Consider the following 23,360-nt stretch of genomic DNA (forward strand, 5'->3'; position numbering starts at 1 on the left):
GCACAATGGTGTTAAAAGCAGAGCTAAAGTCCACAAACAGAATCCTGGCATTGGTCCCCTTGCGGTCTAGGTGCTGGAGGATGAAGTGCAGGCCTAGGTTGACTGCGTCATCCACCGATCTATTGGCCCGGTGTGCAAACTGCAGGGGGGTTTGTGATATTTTTCAGGTGGGCCAGCACATCTTTCAAGGATCCTCATGGTTACAGAGGTCAGTTGAGTTTATTAATGTCACGTGTACAGAGGCACAGAGGAGCGATGGTTGGAATACCTGTGTAATGAAGCGTTGCCCTTGTGTTTGCTCAGGTCCCGTCCCTCTGATGGTGAGCGGCGGTTTTGGAGGTGCCTGCCTGTGGATCGCCGTGTACCCGATAGACTGCGTGAAGTCACGGATACAGGTCCTCTCCATGACTGGACAACAAGCGGGGTTCTTTAGTACATTCCGGAATATTTTCATGACGGAAGGCAAGTATAAATACTCTATGAACGGTGTACATCTCCACCCCCCCCCCCCCCCCCCAACCTTCCTCCCAACAGCTCGTGTGTTAGCGAGTCCACTGGGCGCAGAGGGCCGAGGAACACTGTCTGCACGCAAAGTATATGTCGTACAAAGCAGGTGTTTCACCACCACTCCCATTGTGTGTGTGTGTGTGTCTCTGTCTGTGTGTGTGTGTGTGTGTGTGTGTGTGTGAGTGTGTGGTGTGAGTCTCTGTGTGTGTGTGTGCGTCTGTGCGTGCGTGCGTGTGTGTGCACCCGTTCCATAACCTGATTAGTGGCACTCCCTCCCCTCCACTATCCGGTCACTTCACCCCCAACATAGAACTAGCAGCAATGGTTTCCCACCTATTTCTCACCTCCACTTAGCCTCCTCCACCCCTCTCCTCCCTCTGACCTTACAATCTTATCGAAACACATATGACTATTAAGGGGACACGTTAGAGGCAGGAAACATGTTCCCAATGTTGGGGGAGTCCAGAACCAGGGGTCACAGTTTAAGAATAAGGGGTAGGCCATTTAGAACGGAGATGAGGAAAAACATTTTCAGTCAGAGAGTTGTGAATCTGTGGAATTCACTGCCTCAGAAAGCAGTGGAGGCCAATTCTCTGAATTCATTCAAGAGAGAGCTAGATAGAGCTCTTAAGTATAGCGGAGTCAGGGGGTATGGGGAGAAGGCAGGAATGGGATACTGAGTTGGATGATCAGCCATGATCATATTGAATGGCAGTGCAAGCTCGAAGGGCCGAATGGCCGACTCCTGCACCTATTTTCTATGTTTCTACGTACCTGCCTCAACTACCTCTGAAATTGCCACTGAAATAAAGCTTAGTGCAGCAAACAGAGTTGGAGAAGAAGCAAGGTTCCAATGACGGAGAGACTGTCAGCTATTAATAAATGGAATCATTGAGGGAACTAACAGCAGACAAATCCCTTGAAACCGGTTTGGCTGCATTACTGGTTCTAAAAGTAGCTTTGAGGTCATGTTCCAAACTCCCTGGATGCTGGAATGGTGCCAGCCCATTGGAAGGGAGCAAATGGAAACATGTCTATTTAAGACCAGAGCAATGATGGACAAGGCGGTGTGACAGGGAGTTTAGAAAATAAAAATGGCCAAGCTGGTCTCCATTTGACAGGAAAAACCAGGAGCTGTAGAAGCCTGACCATTTACAATGCAACGCAACTTCCATTGTATCAGCCTCAAAATCTGTCATTCCCAGCTTGTAAACGATGCAGCTCTAAGACTTTGGTCAGGCGCACTTGGAGCATTGCGTGCAGTTCTGGTTGCCCCCATTACAGGAAGAATGTGGAGGCTTTGGAGAGGGTACAGAGGTTTACCAGGAGGATGCCCGGATCAGAGGGTATTGGAGGTTGGACAGACTTGGATTGTTTTGCCAAAAATCAAGGGGAAACCCAAGTAGTATACAAAATGATGAGAGGCAGAGATCACGTAGATGGTCAGAACCTTTCTTCCCCCAAGGTGGAAAATGTCAAGAGGGCATAGCTTTAAAGATGAAAGGGGCAAAGCCTGAAGGCCAAATCTGGGCCGGAGGGATGAGTAGATGGGGCAGTTTTTAAAGAGGGCAGTGTCTGAAACACACTAGATACAATGGTGGTGTTTAAGCCTTTTTAGATAGGAACATGGATATGTAGGGAATGGATCACATGCATGCAGACAAGAGTTGGTCTTGACATCCTGTTTAGCACAGACATTGTAGAACTTTAGAGATACACAGCGGAAACAGGCCTTGTGGCCCACCGAGTCCGTGCCAATCATTGATCATCCCGTACACTAGCACTATCCTACACACTAGGACCAATTTACCAAAGCCAATTAACCGACAAACGTCTTTGGAATGTGGGAGCAAACCAGGACACCCAGAGAAAGCCCACACTGTCACCGGGAGAACGTACAAACTCTGTACCGGCAGCACCCGTAGTCAGGATCACTGGCGCTGTAAGGCAGTGGCTCTGCCGCCGCACTGCCCCATGGGATAAATGGCCTGTTCCTGTGCTGTACTCTTGTAAAGATGTTTTTCTCTCCACAGGTATTAAAGCAATATACTCTGGGCTAACACCGACCATGATACGAGCATTCCCTGCCAACGGTGCCCTATTCCTGGCCTATGAACTGAGTAGAAGAGCCATGATGAAACACATGAGTGACTGAAGTGCGTTTGGTGGTGATCGTGCCTTACCTCGGGGAGTTTGGTTGTGCTGCGACAGTTGACTTTAGGGCCCATCTAGATACAAAACCTGGATATTCGGTATTCCGTGCGGAAGTGGCAGTGCAAGGCAGGAGCTGGATTCATTCAAAAGCAGCTGGACTTTAAATTTGAGACACTTAATTACTGCTGACATTGACATTTAAGTTAAAAGGAAAGCCTTGCTTCCGTGACGCACAAGAGAGAGAGACAGGAATCCAAAGATCCAGTACCACAAAACAAGCTGGAAGAACAACAGTGCCAATTTTTATTAATGTGTAGGGGAGGGTAACAATGAGAAAGTTATTTTGCTATATTTGTTAGATTATGGATTGTCACTTTTCCTCATTCATGTTTTCCAAATGAATGCCATTAAACTACCAGGAACATACACGTTAAAGGTCTTCATTTTACAGTTAGGACTCTGTGCTGTTAACGTTTGTAGAGTGCCAAATTACATACCATGAGCCTAACTAGTTTTTTAAAATGTGGAACAGCTTGTCGAGCCACTGCCTCACAGCATCAAAGATCCAGGTTCAATCCTGACCTTAGGTGCTGTGGAGTTTGTACGTTCTCTCTGTGACCGTGTGGGTTTTCAGATTTCCTCCCACTTCGCAAAGATGTGCAAGTTTGTAGGTTAATTGGTCCTGTAAACTGCCCCTGTTGTGCAAGGAGTGGACGAGAAAGTGGGATAACAGAACAAGTGTGAACGGCAACAATGAAGTATCACCGGCCGGCACCGACTCTGTGGGCCGAAGGGCCCGTTTCCATGTCGTCTCTTTCATTCAATGCAATGTTGGGCATGATCAGGTGTAAAGTAGAATTTCCACAACAAACCTCTGGTCTGGGCAAACAAGATGCCCAATACATTGAAACCAGGTGTCATTTCAAAAGACTACACATCTTTTTAATACCCGTCCCACTTCCCAACCATAGAGTCTACTTACGGGGAGGAGTGAGAAATGGATCTTTTTCAAGGCTTTTCACTGTACCTCAGTGCACGTGACAATAATGAACCCAAACCTTTTCCCCATCTGTAAGCATCACCAAGGTACATGTCAATTCTGTTCGGAAACCAACGGGGGGATATGCTAGTTTGAAGAAGGGTCTCGACCCGAAACGTCACCCATTCCTTCTCTCCCGAGATGCTGCCTGACCTGCTGAGTTACTCCAGCATTTTGTGAATAAATCGATTTGTACCAGCATCTGCAGTTATTTTCTTATATTCCAGCACTGTGTCGATCTTTGGTGTAAACCAGCATCTGCAGGTCTTTGTTTCTACAAAGAACCACCAATGTTTGCTGCAATGCCCAGGAGGAATGTCAAACTAGGAAATTGGCATTTTACTGTTTATTGAGAAATTCAAGAACTCTACAGTGATAGATGCGTTTTATCATAGTTAAACATTACCACCCATGCTACAATCGTGCGCGAGTGAATCAGACAAGAAATGTACAAAGTTCCATTGAAAGTGATCTAGGCTCGAGGGTCTGGAGGACCACTTCATTAGGCAGATACGAACAGTCAGATCACTCAACAGGACAATGACATCAGTGCCTGTGTGGGCTTCTCACACCTTTCCCCTCCACAGGTGCAGTGCTGTGGCTGAGCCCCCGAGCCAGAGAGGTCTCTTGCTGGTATCTGAATACTGCACGACGACTGTTAAATACATTCAGGCTACTCGTGCAGAGGGCACACGTGACAAAGTATGAGAGAAAGGCAAAAATAAAAAATGAAATCAGCTGAAGGGGGAGGGGGAGTGGAAGATCACGTTTGTACTAACGCTGTTGTAACATTGACGATTGTCCGCGTTCTGTCAGAGAAAGTAAGCGGTGGACGGGTAAAAATATCAAAGGTTCTTTTTAAAAAAACATCTAATCCAGTCCTGGGATCACGGATAATCAACCCTCTTTGAGGTAAACACAACACTGGCAATCTTAAGGAAAGATAGACTGAGAAAGGCTCGGCATTAACAGGGAAGGCTGCCACTTTGACAACATTTCTTTTCCATTCAGTACAAAAAAAACCAGTTTTTAAACTGGAATGTGTTGCAGCAGGTAGAAGTTTCCACAGTATAGTTCTGTGACAACACCATAGTAATAGGGACGGTAATCTCTCCCTCCTCCCCACAGAAGGCAGTGGCACACTTCCCCAAATAATATTTACATCACAAACTGCCTGGCGTCATCTCCACGTCTCTAGCCAGAGGTGGTACAAGATTAACTGGAATCCGGTTCGTCAAAGTTCACCTCAACTGCAAATTTTTCGCTGTAGATTTTCCAGGTTTTTGGCTTGTGGGGGTTATCGAGTTCATCCCTGGACAAGCAGAGCCTGAAATGGAGAACGACACATTACAGCAGGGAACACGAAGCTTCAACAGGGAATACTCCCTCCCCCCCCCCCCCACCTCCCCCCAAAAGAGACAGCGTGGAAATAGGCCCTTTGGCCCACTGAGGCCTGCGCCGGCCAGCGATCAACTCTACCCTTGTTCTACCCTACACACCGGGGGACAATTTACAGAAGCCAATTAACCTTCAAAAAACCCACATGTCTTTGGAGTGTGGATGAAACCAGAGAAAACTCACGTGGTAACAAGGAGAACGTACAAACTCCACAGAGACAACACTCGTGGTCAGAACTGAACTCTGGTTTCTGTGCTGCAAGGCAGCAACTCTACCGCTGTGTTCTACCTGTCTACCTGTGTTCCCGCTGAGTTACTCCAACATTATTTTTGCAAACAAGCATCTGCAAATCTGTGTCTGCAGTGCTTTTTAAATGCTCCAGACAAATATCAGTGGTACTGGTCAAGTTTAAAGAACTGCCCTGACTGTCACAAGCACACATTTAACCTGCAAAATTAACCCACAATCTTTTTTACAGGTAGGAAAATCCAAAAAAGATTTACTAGGAAGATGGGGGGCATCTTTTACCGCAGATGGCCAGGGGAGGTAGTTGAGGCAGGCACTATAACAGCATTCAAAAGACACTTGGACAGGTACAATGGATAGGAAAGGTTGGGCAAGATATGGGCCAAATGCAGGTAAATAGGAGAGATGGAAAATGCTGGAGTAACTCAGCGGCACAGGCAGCATCTCGGGAGAGAGGGAATGGGCGACGTTTCGGGTCAAGGTGCTTCCATACATCGAGAGTCAGGGGAGAGGGAACTGAGATATGGAAGGGTACAAAAAACATGCAAGGTGTGAAAAGAACATCAAAGCAGATGCTGATCAAGGAAATGTAGAATGGTTCATTGTTGGACGAGGGGGACGTGACAAGAAGGCATACAAACAGTAAAATTAATCAGGAGGACAGTGAAACTAGTCAAAGGACTAGGGTGGGGGAGGGACGGAGAGAGAGGGAAAGCAAGGGTCACTTGATGTCAGAGAAATCAATGTTCATACTGCTGGGCTGTAAGCTGCCCAAGCAAAATATCAGGCGCTGTTCCTCCAATTTATGTTCAGCCTCACCCGGAGACTGGTGGGTGCCCAGGACAGAGAGGTCAAACAGGGCATAGTGGTCAGCCTGGATGAGTTGGGCCAAAGAGTCTGCTACTAACTGTATAACTACAGTTTTCCAAACTTCTCATTTGCAAAGCCAAGCAGAATAATTAACGCCTTTTATTCTCAACTACTCGTATAGTTTTAGGCTCAAATCGTCCACTAAATCATAGAATTCCACACACTTTAATCGTCAGAGTTTCAAGTTTCACTCAATAATGTCGAACAGTTTTTTTTTTTAAATTAGCTTCTGTCGCCTCCCTCTTCGAAGCTGCCGCACAATTTGCACAGCTCCTCCGGCATTTTAGTTTGCTGCCGATCCAGCGGTCTCTCGTCTCCAAGCCAAGCAGAAGACCCAATGAGGAATCCAACAGCCATCTCTGCTGCTAGACAAGCAACTGTCTTCTCAGCAATGAGAGAGCGGTCATGACCTCCCATCTATCAGCTTTGAACCATCATTAATCAGACGTTATCTTACACTAAACGTTATACTCTCTATCCTGTATCTGTACACAGGATGGCTTGATTGTAATCATGTAGACTTTCCGCTGACTGGATAGCACACAAAAGCTTTTCATTGTACCTTGGTGCACGTGATAAACTAAATTAAACTCTTCCAACTCATCCACATTCTCCAGAGATGCCGCCTGACCCGCTGAGTTACTCCAGCACTTTGTGTTCTTTCTGTAAACCAGCGTCTGCAGTTCCTCGTTTTATCCTTCCAAAGCTTCTTCAGTATGCCAACATCAAGTTGATTTCAGAGATATCTTCTCCCCCTCTTGATTCTACCCCTAAAGCCCCACTCTTTCCCCGGTCGAATGATAACCAGATGCTATTGACCAGCATGACATCAACTTGTCAAGCATCAACCAGTGGGTGAGATGGAGGGCACTTTAGGTTACACAGTCCCTCTAAAGGGAACACCTTAGCCAGAGAACTGAACCAGCGTTTGCCCATCCATGTAAAGTGCTTGCATCTACAAATCCCAAATTGGAGAGGCAGTTTGAAAGCTGAACAAAATATGAAACTACATCTAAACTACCACTTGCATGAGCCAGAAAACAAGGTGCTGTTTTGGAATCAGAGTCATACAGCACAGAAACAGGCCCTTCAGCCCAAGTTGTCCATGCTAACCAAGCTGTCCCATCCTCAGTAGACCCACCTGCCTCCAATTGGCCCATATCCTTCTATACCTTTTCTATCCATGTCTCCAAGATATTCCAAATGTCTTTTAAACATTACAATCCCTGACTCAACTACCTCCCCATGGAACTCATTCCAAAAACCCACCACCCTCTGAAAAAGATGCCCCCCAGGTTCCTATTAAATCTTTCCCCTCCCACATTAGTACTATGTTCTCTGGTTCTTGATTCCCCTACTTTGAGTAAAAGACTTGGCATGCACCCTGTCTATTCCTCTCATGACCGTGTACACCTCTAATAAGATCACCCCTCAGCATCCTGCACGCCAAGGAATAAAGTCCTAGCCCGCCCAACCTCTCCCTGTGGCTCAGGCCCTCCGGTCCTGGCAACACTCTTGCAGATCGTCTCTGCACTCTTTCCAGCTTTCTGCCAAGTATAGATCAGACTTTTTTTTTCCTTTTAAAATAAACTATATTTGGACTGTACCTATTATTTACAATGAACGACGTGTTGAACCAAAAGTAGAAAGGACAGTCGTCGTAACCTTTAGGTAGGCTCTGGATAGGAGGCAAAAGTAAAGTGGAAGGTTACTTTTTTTTTTAAAATTGTGTGTTTATTCTTTTATTAATTTTTTTAATTTTTAAGGTGAATACACTTACCCCATTAGATTCAAATCTGACTTTAACATCTCCGCTGACCTCGGGACCACTCTCCAAACTAATTATCGCAGAGTTGCTCCCAGCATCAAAGAACAGCTGCACACAAAAACTGTGTTACACGTGGCAGTCTGACAATGCTCAGTTAACGCGGACACAGTACAAACAAGTGCCAAATGTGTTAAGTACACAAGAACACAAGAACATAGGAGCAGGAGTAGGCCAACCGGCCCCTCGAGCCCGCTCCGCCATTCAATACGATCATGGCTGATCCTGCCCCAACCCCCTTCCCACTATCGCCCTTCTTCCCACTCAAAAGAACCGTGTGATCTCCTGGGAGGGGCGAAAAAACGGATAAAAACCCAGGCCAATTTGGGGAAAAAATCCGGGAAATTCCTCTCCGACCCCAAGCTAGGCGATCGAAACTTGTCCAGGAGATTACTCAGGTCTTACTATACTAACCATAGCTCATGTCCACTTCCCTGCCCGCTCCCCGTAACCCCTAATTCCCTTGTCTATTAAAAAACAATCTATTTCTGTTTTAAATTTATTTAACTTTCCTGCATCCACAGCTCCCTGAGGCAGCGAATTCCACAGACTAACCACCCTCTGAGCGAAGAAGTTTCTCCTCATCTCAGTTTTAAAAGAGCCCCCTCTTATTCTAAGACTATGCCCCCTAGTTCTGGTCTCCCCAATCATCGGAAACAACTTGGGATAATTGGCCATCGTCAGGCAAAACCCGTAGTTTAAAATTTAAATGATGGCGGCGCAGCGGTAGAGTTGTTGTCTCAGAGCGCCAGAGACCCAGGTTAGACCCTGACTACGGGTGCTGTCTGTACGGAGTTTGCACGCTCTCCCCGTGACCGAGTGAGTTTTCTCCGGGTGCTCCAGTTTTCGCCCACATCCCAAAGACGTGCAGGTTTGGAGGTTAATTGGCTTCTGCAAATTGTCCCCAGTGTGAAGGATAGAACCAGTGTACGGGGCAATTGTTGGTCGGCACGGACTCGGTGGGCCGAAGGACCTGTTTTCATGCTGAATCTAAACATAAACTATCTGAGGCTTGAATGTGAGCAGTGAAAGAGAGACAACCTGGAGCGACAGTGCACGATGGAGACAGTGGAGTGGAACAGGGCAGCACAGGTACAGGCCCTTTGGCCCACAATGTCCATGCTGAACATGACGCCACATTAAACAAATCTCCTCAGCCTGCCCATGATCCATCTCTCTCCATTCCCTGCATGTACGATACGATAGAACTTTATTTATCCCAGGAGGAAAATTGATCTGCCAACAGTCATAAAACATGAAATACATGAAACATTAAATTAAAGTGATGTGCAAAGATTGGGGGGGGTGGGGGGAGTCAGTCTCAGTCTACCCCATGACAGTAGGGGGAGGAGTTGTACAGTTTGATAGCCACAGGGAAAAAGGATCTCCTGAGGTGATCGGTGCTGCATCTTGGTGTAATCAGTCTATAACTGAAGGTACTCCTCAGGTTGACCAGTGTGTCATGGAGGGGGTGAGCTGTATTGTCCAAGATGCTCTGCAGTTTGAGGAGCATCCTCCCCTCCCAGACCACCTCCAATTAATCCAACTCCGCCCCCAGGACAGAGCCAGCCTTCCTGACGAACTTGATAAACCTGTTGGCATCCGCAGTCTTCACCTGACTGCCCCAACACACAGCAGCGAAGAAGATGGCACTGGCCTCCACTGATTGGTAGAACATCTGCAGCATCTTACTGCAGACATTGAAGGAGTGGAGTCTTCACAAAACGTACAGCCGGCTCTGTCCTTTCTTGTACAGGGCCTCAGCGTTCCTGGACCAGTCCAGTTTACCGTCCAGGTACACTCCAAGGAACTTGGGCTCCTTGGTAAACTGCACATCCACACCCTTGACGTGGACAGGGGAGTTAGTCTCCTCCTAAAGTCCACCACTAAAGTCCTTAGTCTGGTAGGTGTTGAACTGCAGGTGATTCAGCCCACACCAGTCAACAAAGTTGTTGACTACACCTCTGTATTCAGCTTCCCTCCCCTCACTGATGCAGCCCACAATTGCAGAGTCATCCGAAAACCTCTGCAGGTGGCAGGAGTTCAATGAGCCTAGCTAAAAGCCTCTTAAATACCACTATCATATCAGCCTCCACCACCACCCCCCCCCCCCCCCCCCCCCCCTCCTCACCTCAAGGTTTAGTTTAAGTTAGAGATGCAGTGCAGGAACAGGCCTTTTGGTTCACCAAGTCTGTGCTGACCAGCAATCACGCTATACACTGGCATTAGGGAGACAAGGGAGAATTTACCAAAGCCAATTAACCTGCAAACCTGCGCATCTGTGGGAAGTGGGAGGAAATCAGAGCACCTGGAGCAAACCCACGCAGTCACGGGGAGAACGTGCATACTCCGTACAGACAGTACCCGTGGTCAGGATCACATCTGGGTCTCTGGCGCTGTAAGGCAGCAACTTTATTGTTGTATCACTGTTCCACCCTCAAACAGAAATGGCTGGGCATCACGATATTAGAAAGGAGAGCGATTGGTCTCCTTTTTTGAATATCCATATCATTAGCAAAAGGGGCAGAGCGGAACCACACTGGAAGCCCATGGGACAAAGCCATGAACTGTTCCTGCTTGGTTACTGACGCTCCCTCTCCAACACCATACAGTATCATTGCAACCGGCACTGCAAGAATACAGAGGCAGCCCACCATCTTCTCAGCAGGTGGCCTTGTGCTCTGTCCATCCTTGGTCACCCTGCAGTATGCTTCACCCAGGAACACCTCCTCATGGTGAGCACATATTGACAGCTTTATCCCACTATCATTCACCCAGTTGGCATGAGATTCATCGAATAGATCATTGAATGCACCTATGTGTGCGTGTATGTATGTGTCTATGTATGTATATTATACATATATAAATGATCTGTGTATACACCGATCAGCCAAAACATTATGACCACTGACAGGTGAAGTGAATAACATTGATTATCTTGTTACAATGGCACCTGTCAAGGGGTGGGATATATTCGGCAGCAAGTGAACAGTCAGTTCTTGAAGTTGACGTGTTGGATGCAGGAGAAGTGGGCAGGAGTAAAGACCTGAGCGACTTTGACAAGGGCCAAATTGTTATGGCCAGACGACTGGGTCAGAGCATCTCTGAAATGGCAAGGCTTGTGGGGTGCTCCGGTCAGCAGTGGTGAGTACCGACCGACAGTGGTCCGAGGAGGGACAAACCACAAACCGGCGACAGACAGGGTGTTGGGCGCCCAAGGCTCATCGATGCGCGAGGGCAACGAAGGCTATCCCGTCTGGTCGACTGTGGCACAAGTCACAGAAAATGTTAATTGTGGTCATGGGAGGAATGTGTCACAATACACAGTGCATCGCACCCTGCTGCGTATGGGGCTGCACACGGAGGACCAACAGCATATTAGGCAGGTGGGCATAATGTTTTGGCTGATCAGTATATACACACACACTGAACTTTTTTTTTCTTGTTTATTATATTCTTTATAATGAACTGTTTACATATTCTGTCGTGTTTCTGCAAGTAGGAATGTTGTTCTACCTGGGACATAAAGAACACGCTTGAACATACACCACATGCCACACTGTACAGACTTGTATTCAAATGCATGCAAAATGGCAGCAGAATTATGAGCCAATGCTCCTCTGTTTACTTGAACCTGAAGATTTAAAAACATGTTACTCTGTTTGAATGAAACAAGTTGTGCTTTTCTGTTTTTTTTTGCTAATCATTGACTACTTTACCTTGCAGTTTTCCTGTGTTGCGCACACACACTGAAATACCAGCACCTTCTTCACGATGATTTCAACTTTCAAGTCACTACCATTGTTCCGACCAACTCCTGTGGGGGGGTGGGATAAGGAAATAACTTTATAAGAATCATAGTTGTTACAGGCTTGATCATTCTCATGAAAATCATGCAAGTTTACGTCAAATGAGATTTGTACTATTGCATTCCAAGATCTCACAGTGCAAATGTTGGAGATCCGGAAACAAAAAGAGAAATAAAGCCCATTTAGGGGAACTACAATAGTTTCCCCCCCCCCCATCCCAATCTCACCATATGGGATAGCGGGCACCCAACACATTCTTGATTAAGGGCGTCAAAGGTTATGGGGAGAAAGGGGTTGAGAGGGAAAGACAGTTCAGGCATGATGAATGGTGGGGTGGACACGATGGGCCGAATGGTCTAATTCTGCTCCTGGGAAATTATTTCACACAAACATATCACAATGAAAGCATTGTCCATCCATTCAATGGGAACACAAGGAACTGCAGATGTTGGTTTAAAAAAAGACACAAAGTACAGGAGTAACTCAGCGGGTCAAGCAGCATCTCTGGAGAACATGGAGAGGTGACGTTTTGGGTCAGGACCCTTCTTCAGTTCTTTACTCTAGCACTTTGCCTTTTTAACTTCATCCATTCAAGGATGGAATGGAAGAAATGTTTCACAGAGAAAGATTAGCAGCAAAGATGGAGGCTTCCGAGCACCATGTCCACTGAAAATTAAACAGGAAGCAATGCGCTGGAGGAACTCAACAGGTCAGGCACCATCTGCGGAGTCAATGGACAGATAACATTTTTCGATTGGAACCAGGTTTAGTTTAGGTTAGAGATACAGCGAGGAAACGGGCTCTTTGGCCCACCGAGAACAATAGACAATAGGTGCAGGAGGAGGCCATTCGGCCCTTCGAGCCAGCACCGCCATTCAATGTGATCATGGCTGATCATTCTCAATCAGTACCCCATTCCTGCCTTCTCCCCATACCCGCTGACTCCGCTATCTTTAAGAGCTCTATCTAGCTCTCTCTTGAAAGCATCCAGAGAATTGGCCTCCACTGCCTTCTGAGGCAGAGAATTCCACAGATTTACAACTCTCTGACTGAAAAGGTTTTTCCTCATTCCTTCTCTCCTGAGATGCTGCCTGTCCTGCTGAGTTACTCCAGCATTTTGTGAATAGAATTTATATTGGTTTACCTATAAACGAACAGATACGGGACACCTGATAAGAGTAGAATTAAGGCAAACTAGTCCTGAGTTAATGTTTAAGTAAGAGGAGCACATTGATGTGCTCATGTCCAAAGCCCATGTGCGGGTTTCAAACACCACCATTAACTACGCAGAGTAAAGGATATGATATACAAACTACTAACCATGAATGGAATAGATTCTGATACTTTTCATTTTGAGTTTCTTCGGAGGTGGTGGCTGTCGTTTGTACTCGTTCTTCATTACTTCGTAATACCCAACGTATCTGCTCTGTAAAGTAGTGCAAAACTTCAAATACACCCTCTCCTCACACTTAAAGAGCTGTATCCAGTTTTAGTCGCCATGCTAGAGGAAGGACGTCGTTAAGCTGGAAGGTCGCAGAGACCATTTACAAGGATGTTGCCGGGACTCGAGGGCCTGAGCTGTAGGGAGAGGTTGAGAGGGAAAAATAGGCCGGCCACGATTGACTGGCAGAGTAGCCTTGATGGGCTGAATGGCTTGAATCTGCTCCTTTTCATAAGTTCTCAGAGCAGAATTAAGCCTTTCGGCCCATCAAGCCTACTCCGCCATTCAATCATGGCTGGTCTACCTCTCAACCCCATTCTCTTGCCTTCTCCCCATACCTCCTGACACCCTTACTAAAGAGAATCTATCAATCTCCGCCTTCGACGGCCTCCACAAATTCGCCTCCCACTGACGACAGAAATTTCTCCTCATTTCCTTTCTAAAGGTTTGTCCTTTGATTCTGAGGCTATTGCCTCTGGTTCGAGACTCTCCCACTAGTGGAAACATCCTCTCCACATCCACTATCCAGACGTTATTCCTTGGAGCACAGGAGCCGAGGGGTGATTTTATAGAGGTGTACAAAATCATGGGGGGAAAAAGTTTTGGGTAGACTGATGGGACTCAAGGCTGATAAATCCCTAGGGCCTGATGGTCTGCATCCCAGGGTGCTTAAGGAGGTGGCTCTAGAAATTGTGGACGCATTAGTGATTATTTTCCAATGTTCTATAGATTCCGGGTCAGTTCCTGTGGATTGGAGGGTAGCTAATGTTATCCCACTTTTCAAGAAAGGAGGGAGAGAGAAAATGGGAAATTATAGACAAGTTAGTCTGACATCAGTGGTGGGGAAGATGCTGGAGTCAATTATAAAAGACGAAATTGCGGAGCATTTGGATCGCAGTAACAGGATCGTTCCGAGTCAGCATGGATTTACGAAGGGGAAATCGTGCTTGACTAATCTACTGGAATTTTTTGAGGATGTAACTAGGAAAATTGACAGGGGAGAGCCGGTGGATGTGGTGACCCTCGACTTTCAGAAAGCCTTCGACAAGGTCCCACATAGGAGATTGGTGGGCAAAATTAGAACACATGGTATTGGAGGTAGGGTACTGACATGGATAGAAAGTTGGTTGACAGACAGAAAGCAAAGAGTGGGGATAAATGGGTCCCTTTCAGAATGGCAGGCAGTGACTAGTGGGGTACCGCAAGGCTCGGTGTTGGGACCGCAGCTATTTACAATATACATCAATGACTTGGATGAAGGGATTAAAAGTACCATTAGCAAATTTGCAGATGATACAAAGGTAGGTGGCAGTGTGAACTGTGAGGAAGATGCTATGAGGTTGCAGGGTGACTTGGACAGGTTGTGTGAGTGGGCGGATGCATGGCAGATGCAGTTTAATGTAGATAAGTGTGAGGTTATCCACTATGGTGGTAAGAATAGGAAGGCAGATTATTATCTGAATGGTGTCAAGTTAGGAAAAGGGGACGTACAACGTGATCTGGGTGTCTTAGTGCATCAGTCGCTGTAAGGAAGCATGCAGGTACAGCAGGCAGTGAAGAAAGCCAATGGAATGTTGGCCTTCATAACAAGAGGAGTTGAGTAAAGGAGCAAAGAGGTCCTTCTGCAGTTGTACAGGGCCCTAGTGAGACCGCACCTGGAGTACTGTGTGCAGTTTTGGTCTCCAAATTTGAGGAAGGATATTCTTGCTATTGAGGGCGTGCAGCGTAGGTTTACTAGGTTAATTCCCGGAATGGCGGGACTGTCATATGTTGAAAGACTGGAGCGACTAGGTTTGTATACACTGGAATTTAGAAGGATGAGAGGGGATCTTATCGAAACGTATAAGATTATTAAGGGGTTGGACACGTTAGAGGCAGGAAACATGTTCCCAATGTTGGGGGAGTCCAGAACCAGGGGCCACAGTTTAAGAATAAGGGGTAGGCCATTTAGAACAGAGATGAGGAAAAACTTTTTTAGTCAGAGAGTTGTGAATCTGTGGAATTCTCTGCCTCAGAGGGCAGTGGAGGCCAATTCTCTGAATGCATTCAAGAGAGAGCTAGATAGAGCTCTTAAGGATAGCGGAGTCAGGGGGTATGGGGAGAAAGCAGGAACGGGGTACTGATTGAGAATGATCAGCCATGATCACATTGAATGGCGGTGCTGGCTCAAGGGGCCGAATGGCCTCCTCCTGCATCTATTGTCTATTGTCTAATAGATAGGGTGAATGCACAGATGTTTACCTGGATCGGGGGACAGAATAAATATCAAGAACTAGAGGGCATAGGTTTAAGATAATAAGGTGACTGCACAGATAGAACGCATGGAGTCTTTCACCCAGAGTAAATGAATTAGGTACCAGAGGGGAAAAGTTTTAATCGGAACCTGAGGGGCAACATTTTCCATATAGAGGGTAAATGCAACGAGCTGCCAAGGGAGGTAGTCGAGTCAGTACATTAACAATATTTAACGGAGTGCATGAATAAGAAAGGTTGACGGGTATGGGCCAAACATAAGCAAATGGGACGAGCTTAAATGGGGCATCTTTTGATCGGCATTGACATACTGGGCCACAGGGCCAGTCTACACACTTCATGACTTTATATGCAGTGAACAGCACAATTTCCCCTTGTTAGAAAACCCTCATCTTTACTCAAAAGTTATGAATGCCTCTAACATGCAAATGTAAGAGCCCAAATTACGGTTTATCATGTACACATCAAATAATCAGTTAATTAGTGTTACAATCAGGGCTTGGTAAACCTCATTAATTTAATGGATTTAATGTATTTGAAAATTTGGTCCCAGAACAAATCCAACCCAATGTCAACATTGGAGATTCAAAAGACAATATGTAAGTTAACAAGGTTATTTGAGATGATTAACTTGTTGCAAATGCATTGCAAACCCCAGATATTCTAAAGCACACTGGTCGTTTACAAAATCAAAATAGTGCTGTAAAGTTGGCATGGTAAGACAAGTGCTGGTGACGTTACCTGGGAAGGAGTTTCCACTCCCTGAAACTTTGAGCTGACACTTGTGTCCGTTCGTCTTTCTCCAAAGTAATCCAAACTCTCCTGCGAAAGACCACCAAAACATTACTGCAAGATCCTAGTCTTTGGATCAGAGAAACAGTGTGGAAACAGTCCCTTTGGCCCACAGATTCCGCACTGACCAGCAATCACCCGCGCACGAGTTCTACGTTACCCCAGTTTCACTTGCCCAGAGTAGGGGAATCGAGGGCCAGAGGACATTGGTTTAAGGAGAAGAGGAAAAGATTTAATATGAATCTGAGGGGTAATTTTTTCCACAAAGGGTGATGGGTGTATAGAATAAGCTGCCAGAGGAGGTAGTCGAGGCAGGGACTATCCCAATGTTTAAGAAACAGTTAGACAGGTACATGGATAGGACAGGTTTGGAGGGATATGGACCAAACGCGGGCAGGTGGGACTAGTGTAGCTGGGACATGTTGGCCGGTGTGGGCAAGTTGGGCCGAAGGGCCTGTTCCCACACTGTATCACTCTACAACTTCCTACACACTAGGGTCAATTTGCAGAGGCCAATTAACCTACAAACCTGCACCTCTTTGGAATGTGGGAGGAAACCAGAGCACCCGGAGGAAACCCACGTGGTCACAGGGGAAACATGCAGACTCTGTGCAGACAGCACCGTAGTCAGGATCGAACCTGGGCGTCTGGCACTTGTCTGAACACTACCTAACCCTAACCCTAATGCACCGCTGTGTTCAATGTAATTGGAATATAAATACTAACCATCGCGCACAATGCAAAAAACAATCTCAATATTTAATCAGAGTCTTAGCCAAGAAAGTTCGTTACCATATGTTAAAAACATTACCTTTGCATTCTCAAACTGATCGCTGTCAATCAACCAGGTACAGACCATTGTGCCAGTCCTGCCTACAAGACAAAGGTGAAAGGTAACGGACACAGTGAGGCCTCCTGAAATGTTCCACCAACGCCAACTACCAAAACTACTACCCCAGCCAGAGAGCAGGAGAACCAGGTTTAAATAAAAATGGAGACAGCTCCACTCACAACCTAGCGAGTTAATGGATTCATGCAATCCAAACAGAAGCTAAAGATTCCACGATCAAATGTTAACTCTCCATTTTGTCCCTCCACCAGTGCCATTCCCCACCAGTGCCATTCCCCACCAGTGCCATTCCCCACCAGTGCCATTCCCCACCACTGCCATTCCCCACCAGTGCCATTCCCCACCAGTGCCATTCCCCACCAGTGCCATTCCCCACCACTGCCATTCCCCACCAGTGCCATTCCCCACCAGTGCCATTCCCCACCAGTGCCATTCCCCACCACTGCCATTCCCCACCAGTGCCATTCCCCACCACTGCCATTCCCCACCACTGCCATTCCCCACCAGTGCCATTCCCCACCAGTGCCATTCCCCACCAGTGCCATTCCCCACCACTGCCATTCCCCACCACTGCCATTCCCCACCACTGCCATTCCCCACCACTGCCATTCCCCACCAGTGCCATTCCCCACCAGTGCCATTCCCCACCAGTGCCATTCCCCACCAGTGCCATTCCCCACCACTGCCATTCCCCACCAGTGCCATTCCCCACCAATGCCATTCCCCACCAGTGCCATTCCCCACCAGTGCCATTCTCCACCAGTGCCATTCCCCACCAGTGCCATTCCCCACCAGTGCCATTCCCCACCAGTGCCATTCCCCACCAGTGCCATTCCCCACCAGTGCCATTCCCCACCAGTGCCATTCCCCACCAGTGCCATTCCCCACCAGTGCCATTCCCCACCAGTGCCATTCCCCACCAGTGCCATTCCCCACCAGTGCCATTCCCCACCACTGCCATTCCCCACCAGTGCCATTCCCCACCAGTGCCATTCCCCACCAGTGCCATTCCCCACCAGTGCCATTCCCCACCAGTGCCATTCCCCACCAGTGCCATTCCCCACCAGTGCCATTCCCCACCAGTGACCGAAAAGCAGCTCATGGTTTCTTCCCCAACAGTACAAAGCACCAACCATTGATGTTCTAGATTGAATGTATTGGGATCATGGTGTTTCAGAGCCCCTAGTTTATTGAAACTCTGGATAAGGAGCTCCAAATAGGCAAATGCTACATCAACAACTTCCAGCAACCTCAAATTTACGTTATACACTGATGAGCCAAAATATTATGACCACCTGCCTAATATGCCTTCGTTGCCCTCGCGCATCGATGAGCCTTGGGCGCCCAACACCCTGTCTGTCGCCGGTTTGTGGTTTGTCCCTCCTCGGACCACTGTCGGTAGGTACTCACCACTGCTGACCGGGAGCACCCCACAAGCCTTGCCGCTTCAGAGATGCTCTGACCCAGTCGTCTGGCCATAACAAATTGGCCCTTGTCAAAGTCGCTCAGGTCTTTACTCCTGCCCATTTCTCCTGCATCCAACACGTCAACTTCAAGAACTGACTGTTCACTTGCTGCCTAATATATCCCACCCCTTGACAGGTGCCATTGCAACAAGGTAACCAATGTTATTCACTTCACCTGTCAGTGGTCATAATGTTTTGGCTCATCGGTGTGTGTCCAAGTGCTGATGAGATCTGTGAGCATGGGTTATTTCTTCCACCAATTCACATTGGGGGGTAAACTGAGCCTTGGAGGATGAAGTTTCACCCCAGTAAGTTCCCTCTGATGGTAGGTAGCAACTTCAAACCTTGAACACTGATCAGCTCTATTAGCAGCATGTGGAAAGCAGCAAAATCATTCAGTCAAATGTTTAAAACCAGGATACATGGAAAATATAAACCAATTTCACAAGTTACAAGGACAACACTAAATTATACTCCAATTCTTCATTACAAAAAATCCCCATGTACACTTTCATGCTTCATCCTTCTGTTTTGTCCACCATTGCCTGTTACTGAAAAAGTTTTGGACCAAACGTGGGCCATTGGAACTAGGTTAGATGGGGCATCTTGGTGGGCATGGTCAAAGGGCCAGTTTCCGTGCTGTATGACTGTGATTCCAATTTCTCCATTAGGCGATCTGAGCTGCTTCTCACTATTTTCCATAATAATTTAATCTTAACATTAGATACCAAATGCAGCATCTAATGCTTTGCACTGGGGCTGAGAACGGTTTAGGGAGAAAGGCCACATTTTCCTTGATATGGTAGCATTTCTGGAGAACTCGGAACAGTCGCAAGCTCAAGTAACAACATCCACTGGCCACATGTCAGAAAACCCGTGACTTCTACACAGATGACAATCCTGTCAGATCTCAGAAGGGGATTAGGGAGCTTTCTGGGTCAATTAACCCAGATCTGACAGCAATGGCCAACTGGTTTACATGTGGCATCTTGCCACAGGTTCTGTCTGCCATGTTGAGTATTCTGCACATCCACTTTTCACGTGGGCAGCACAGTGGTGCAGCTGGTAGAGCCACTGCCTTACAGCGCCAACGACTCTGGTTCCATCATCACCTCAGTTGTCTGTGTGGAGTTTGCAAGCTCAAGGGGTCACAGTTTAAGGATAAGGGGGAAGTCGTTTAGGACCGAGATGAGAACGTTTTTTTTCACACAGAGAGTGGTGAATCTGTGGAATTCTCTGCCACAGAAGGTAGTTGAGGCCAGTTCATTGGTTATATTTAAGAGGGAGTTAGATGTGATCCTTGTGGCTAAAGGGAACAGGGGGTATGGAGAGAAGGCAGGTACGGGATACTGAGTTGGATGATCAGCCATGATCATATTGAATGGCGGTGCAGGCTCGAAGGGCCGAATGGCCTACTCCTGCACCTATTTTCTATGTTTCTATGTTTCTTCAAATATTTATTCCAAACACTTTGGTTTGTGTGGTTGCTAAAATAAAATGTACTTTTTTAAATGGTGATCTTCTCAAACTTAGATCTTAAATCGATTTATGCATCTCTTTATTAACATTGCTGTCCATTTTAGGTTGTACACTACACCACCAAGCGCTGGAGGAACTCGGCAGGTCAGACAGCGCCTGTGCAGGGAATGGCCAGGGGACGTTTCGGGTCAGGAATGTCCCTTTTGTCAGACTGATCTCACTGTAGATGCTGCCTGACCCGCCGAGAACCCCCAGCAGTTTGCCTCGTGCAGAACTACGACATTTAAGGTGGCAAAGTGGAGCAGGTGGTCGAGCTGCTGCCTTGCAGCGCCAGAGACCCAAGTTCAATCCTGACTTCGGGTGCTGTCAGTGCGAAGCTTGCACGCATGACTGCGTGGGTTTTCTCCAAGTGTTCCGTTTTCCTCCCACATCCCAAAGGTGTGCAGATTTGTAGGTTTATTGGCCTCTGCAAAATGCCCATATTGTGCAGGGAATGGATGAGAAAGTGAGATAACAGAACAGGTACGAACAGGTGATCATGACTGGCGTGGACTCTGTGAGCCGATGGGCCCCATTTTGCCAACCTAAACTCAAAAACTAAATTTTCTTCTGTAGAAACACGGAACTGCAGATGCTGGCTAACGCACAAAAGATAAAGTGCTTGATTAACTGAGAATTATGGATAGGTGACCTTTTAAGGTCAAGTCTGAAGAAGGGTCCCGACCTCAAAAACATCACCTATCCATGTGCATGCCCAGCTGAGTTACTCCAGCACGGTGTCCTTTTGATATTGTCTTCTACTTTCTGATCTCTAATTTCCGACCCTCATGAGAATCCTTCATTTAAAGCAGTGTGTCAGCTGGGCATCAGAATGCAAACACAGCACAATGACATCCAAATCCTACTATTGTTTTCCGATTTAAGTTCCAGGAAGGGAAGAAGTAAAGTTTTAACTAACAAAAAAGTATGAAAACACCACATAACGCACGTATCCATGTTCCATTCTCCCCCCCCCCCCCCCAGCATCGCTGAGATTGTAATAATGCAAGTAGATAGGATAGTGAAAGTGGTTTTTGGTACGTTGACGTTCAGTCACTCAGTCCTGACCCGAAAATTCACCTTTCCTCCCCCCCCCCCGCCCAAAGATGCTGCCTAACCCTCCGAGTTACCTCAGTATTTTGTGTATCTATTGAGCATAGAAGTTGCGCAACATGTTAAAGTTGTACACGATGTTGGTGGGGCCACATTTAGAGTATTGTGTTCCGTTTTGGTCACTGCTACAGGAAGCTTTAAAGGGTACAGAGAAGATTTGCAATGATATTGTCAGGACTCGAAGGCTTGAGCGATAGGGAGAGTTTGGGCAGGCTAGGGTTTTATTCCTTGGAGCACAGGAGACTGAGGGGGTGAAACATAGAAAAATAGGTGCAGGAGTAGGCCATTCGGCCCGTTGAGTCAGCACCGGCATTCAATATGATCATGGCTGATCATCAAAAATCAGTACCCCATTCCTGTTTTTTCCCCCACACCCCTGATTCCTTTAGCCCCATGAGCTAAATCTAACTCTCTCTAGAAAACATCCAGTAAATTGGCCTCCACTACTTTCTGCGGTGGAGAATTCCACAGATTCACATCTCTCTGGGTGAAGAAGTTTTTCCTCATCTCAGTCCTTATTCTTAAACTGTGAGCCCTGGTTCTGGACTCCCCCAACATTTTTCCTGCATCTAGCCTGTCCAATCCTTTAAGAATTTTTAGTATGTTTCTTTAAGATCCCCTCTCATCCTTCTAAATTCCAGTGAATACAAGCCCGGTCGACCCATTCTTTCATCATATGTCAGTCCTGCCATCCCGGGAATTAACTTGGTGAACCTACGCTGTACTCCCTCAATAGCAATAATGTCCTTCCTCAAATTAAGAGACCAAAACTGCACACAGTACTCCAGGTGCGGTCTCACCAGGGCCCTGTACAACTGCAGTAGGATCTTGCTCCTAAACTCAAATCCTCACGCAATGAAGGCCAACATGCCATTAACTTTCTTCACTGCCTGCTGTACCTGCATGCTTACCTTCAGTGACTGATGTACAAGCACACCCAGATCTCGTTGTACCTCCCCTTTTCTTAATCTGACACCATTCAGATAATAATCTGTCTTCCTGTTCTCGCCACCAAGGTGGATAACCTCACATTTATCCACATTATTGTGCATCTGGCATGCATCTGCCCACTCTCCCAACTTATCCAAGTCACCCTGCAACCTCACAGCATCCTCATCGCAGCTCACACTGCCACCCAGCTTTGTGTCATCCGCAAACCTGGAGATGTCTCATTTAATTCCCTCGTCGAAATCGTTAATATATATTGTAAACAACTGGGGTCCCAGCAACGAGCCTTGCAGCACCCCACTAGTCACTGCCTGCCATTCTGAAAAGGACCCGTTAATTCCTACTCTTTGCTTCCTGTCTGCCAACCAGTTCTCTATCCATGTCAATACCCTACCCCCAATACCATGTGCTCTAATTTTGCACACTAATCTCTTGTGTGGGATCTTGTCAAAGGCTTTTTGAAAGTCCAGATACACCATATCCACTGGCTCTCCCTTATCCATTCTACTTGTTGCATCCTCAAAAATTTCCAAAAGAGTAGTCAAGAATGATTTCCCCTTCATAAATCCATGCTGACTTTGACCGATCCCATCACTGCTTTCCAAATGTGCTGCTATAACATCTTTAATAATCGCCTCAAGCATCTTCCCCACTACCGATGTAAGGCTAACTGGTCTATTATTCCCTGTTTTCCCTCTCCCTCCTTTCTGAAAAAATTGAGTTACATTGGCTACCCTCCAGTCCACAGGAACTGATCCAGAGTCGAGAGAACATTGGAAAATGATCACCAATACATCCACAATTTCTAGGGCCACCTCCCTGAGTACTCTGGGATGCAGGCCACCAGGCCCTGGGGATTTATCTGCCTTCAATCCCAACAGTTTACCTAACACCATTTCCTGACTAATGTGGATTCCCTTCAGTTCCTCCCTCCCTGTAGAATTTCTGGGAGATTGGTTCTGTTTTCACGAAGGAAGACACAAGCAAAGTACTCATTTAACTGTTCTGCCATTTCTTTGTTTTCCATTATAAATTCACCTGTCTCAGATTGTAAGGGGCCTACATCTGTCTTCACTAATCATTTCCTTTTTACATATCTAAAGAAGCTTTGCGAGTCAGTTTTTATATTCC

The 23,360-nt window shown here is 46.7% G+C and overlaps 2 protein-coding genes across 6 annotated transcripts in view; one reads left to right on the forward strand and one right to left on the reverse strand.

Moving 5' to 3' along the window:
• Positions 1 to 3,087, forward strand: part of LOC144595384 (mitochondrial ornithine transporter 1-like) — a 40,367-nt gene extending 37,280 nt beyond the window's left edge. For all 5 annotated transcript variants that reach the window (XM_078402860.1, XM_078402858.1, XM_078402859.1 and 2 more), the window contains 2 exons: positions 304 to 462; positions 2,541 to 3,087. In XM_078402860.1, the coding sequence (XP_078258986.1) occupies positions 304 to 462; positions 2,541 to 2,662 (281 nt within the window). In that variant the 3' untranslated portion in view covers positions 2,663 to 3,087. The remainder of the gene's footprint in view (positions 1 to 303; positions 463 to 2,540) is intronic.
• The window catches only part of tpte (transmembrane phosphatase with tensin homology), a 76,267-nt gene continuing 55,870 nt past the window's right edge, over positions 2,964 to 23,360 (reverse strand). The window contains exons 10-16 of the mRNA XM_078402850.1: positions 17,146 to 17,207; positions 16,284 to 16,364; positions 13,169 to 13,274; positions 11,759 to 11,856; positions 7,995 to 8,090; positions 7,822 to 7,892; positions 2,964 to 5,027 (exon numbers count right to left, since the gene is read on the reverse strand). Coding sequence (XP_078258976.1) covers positions 4,916 to 5,027; positions 7,822 to 7,892; positions 7,995 to 8,090; positions 11,759 to 11,856; positions 13,169 to 13,274; positions 16,284 to 16,364; positions 17,146 to 17,207 — 626 coding nt within the window. The 3' untranslated portion in view covers positions 2,964 to 4,915. The remainder of the gene's footprint in view (positions 5,028 to 7,821; positions 7,893 to 7,994; positions 8,091 to 11,758; positions 11,857 to 13,168; positions 13,275 to 16,283; positions 16,365 to 17,145; positions 17,208 to 23,360) is intronic.

The sequence above is a fragment of the Rhinoraja longicauda genome, chromosome 7 (genome assembly GCF_053455715.1).
Source record: "Rhinoraja longicauda isolate Sanriku21f chromosome 7, sRhiLon1.1, whole genome shotgun sequence".
NCBI lineage: Eukaryota > Metazoa > Chordata > Chondrichthyes > Rajiformes > Arhynchobatidae > Rhinoraja > Rhinoraja longicauda.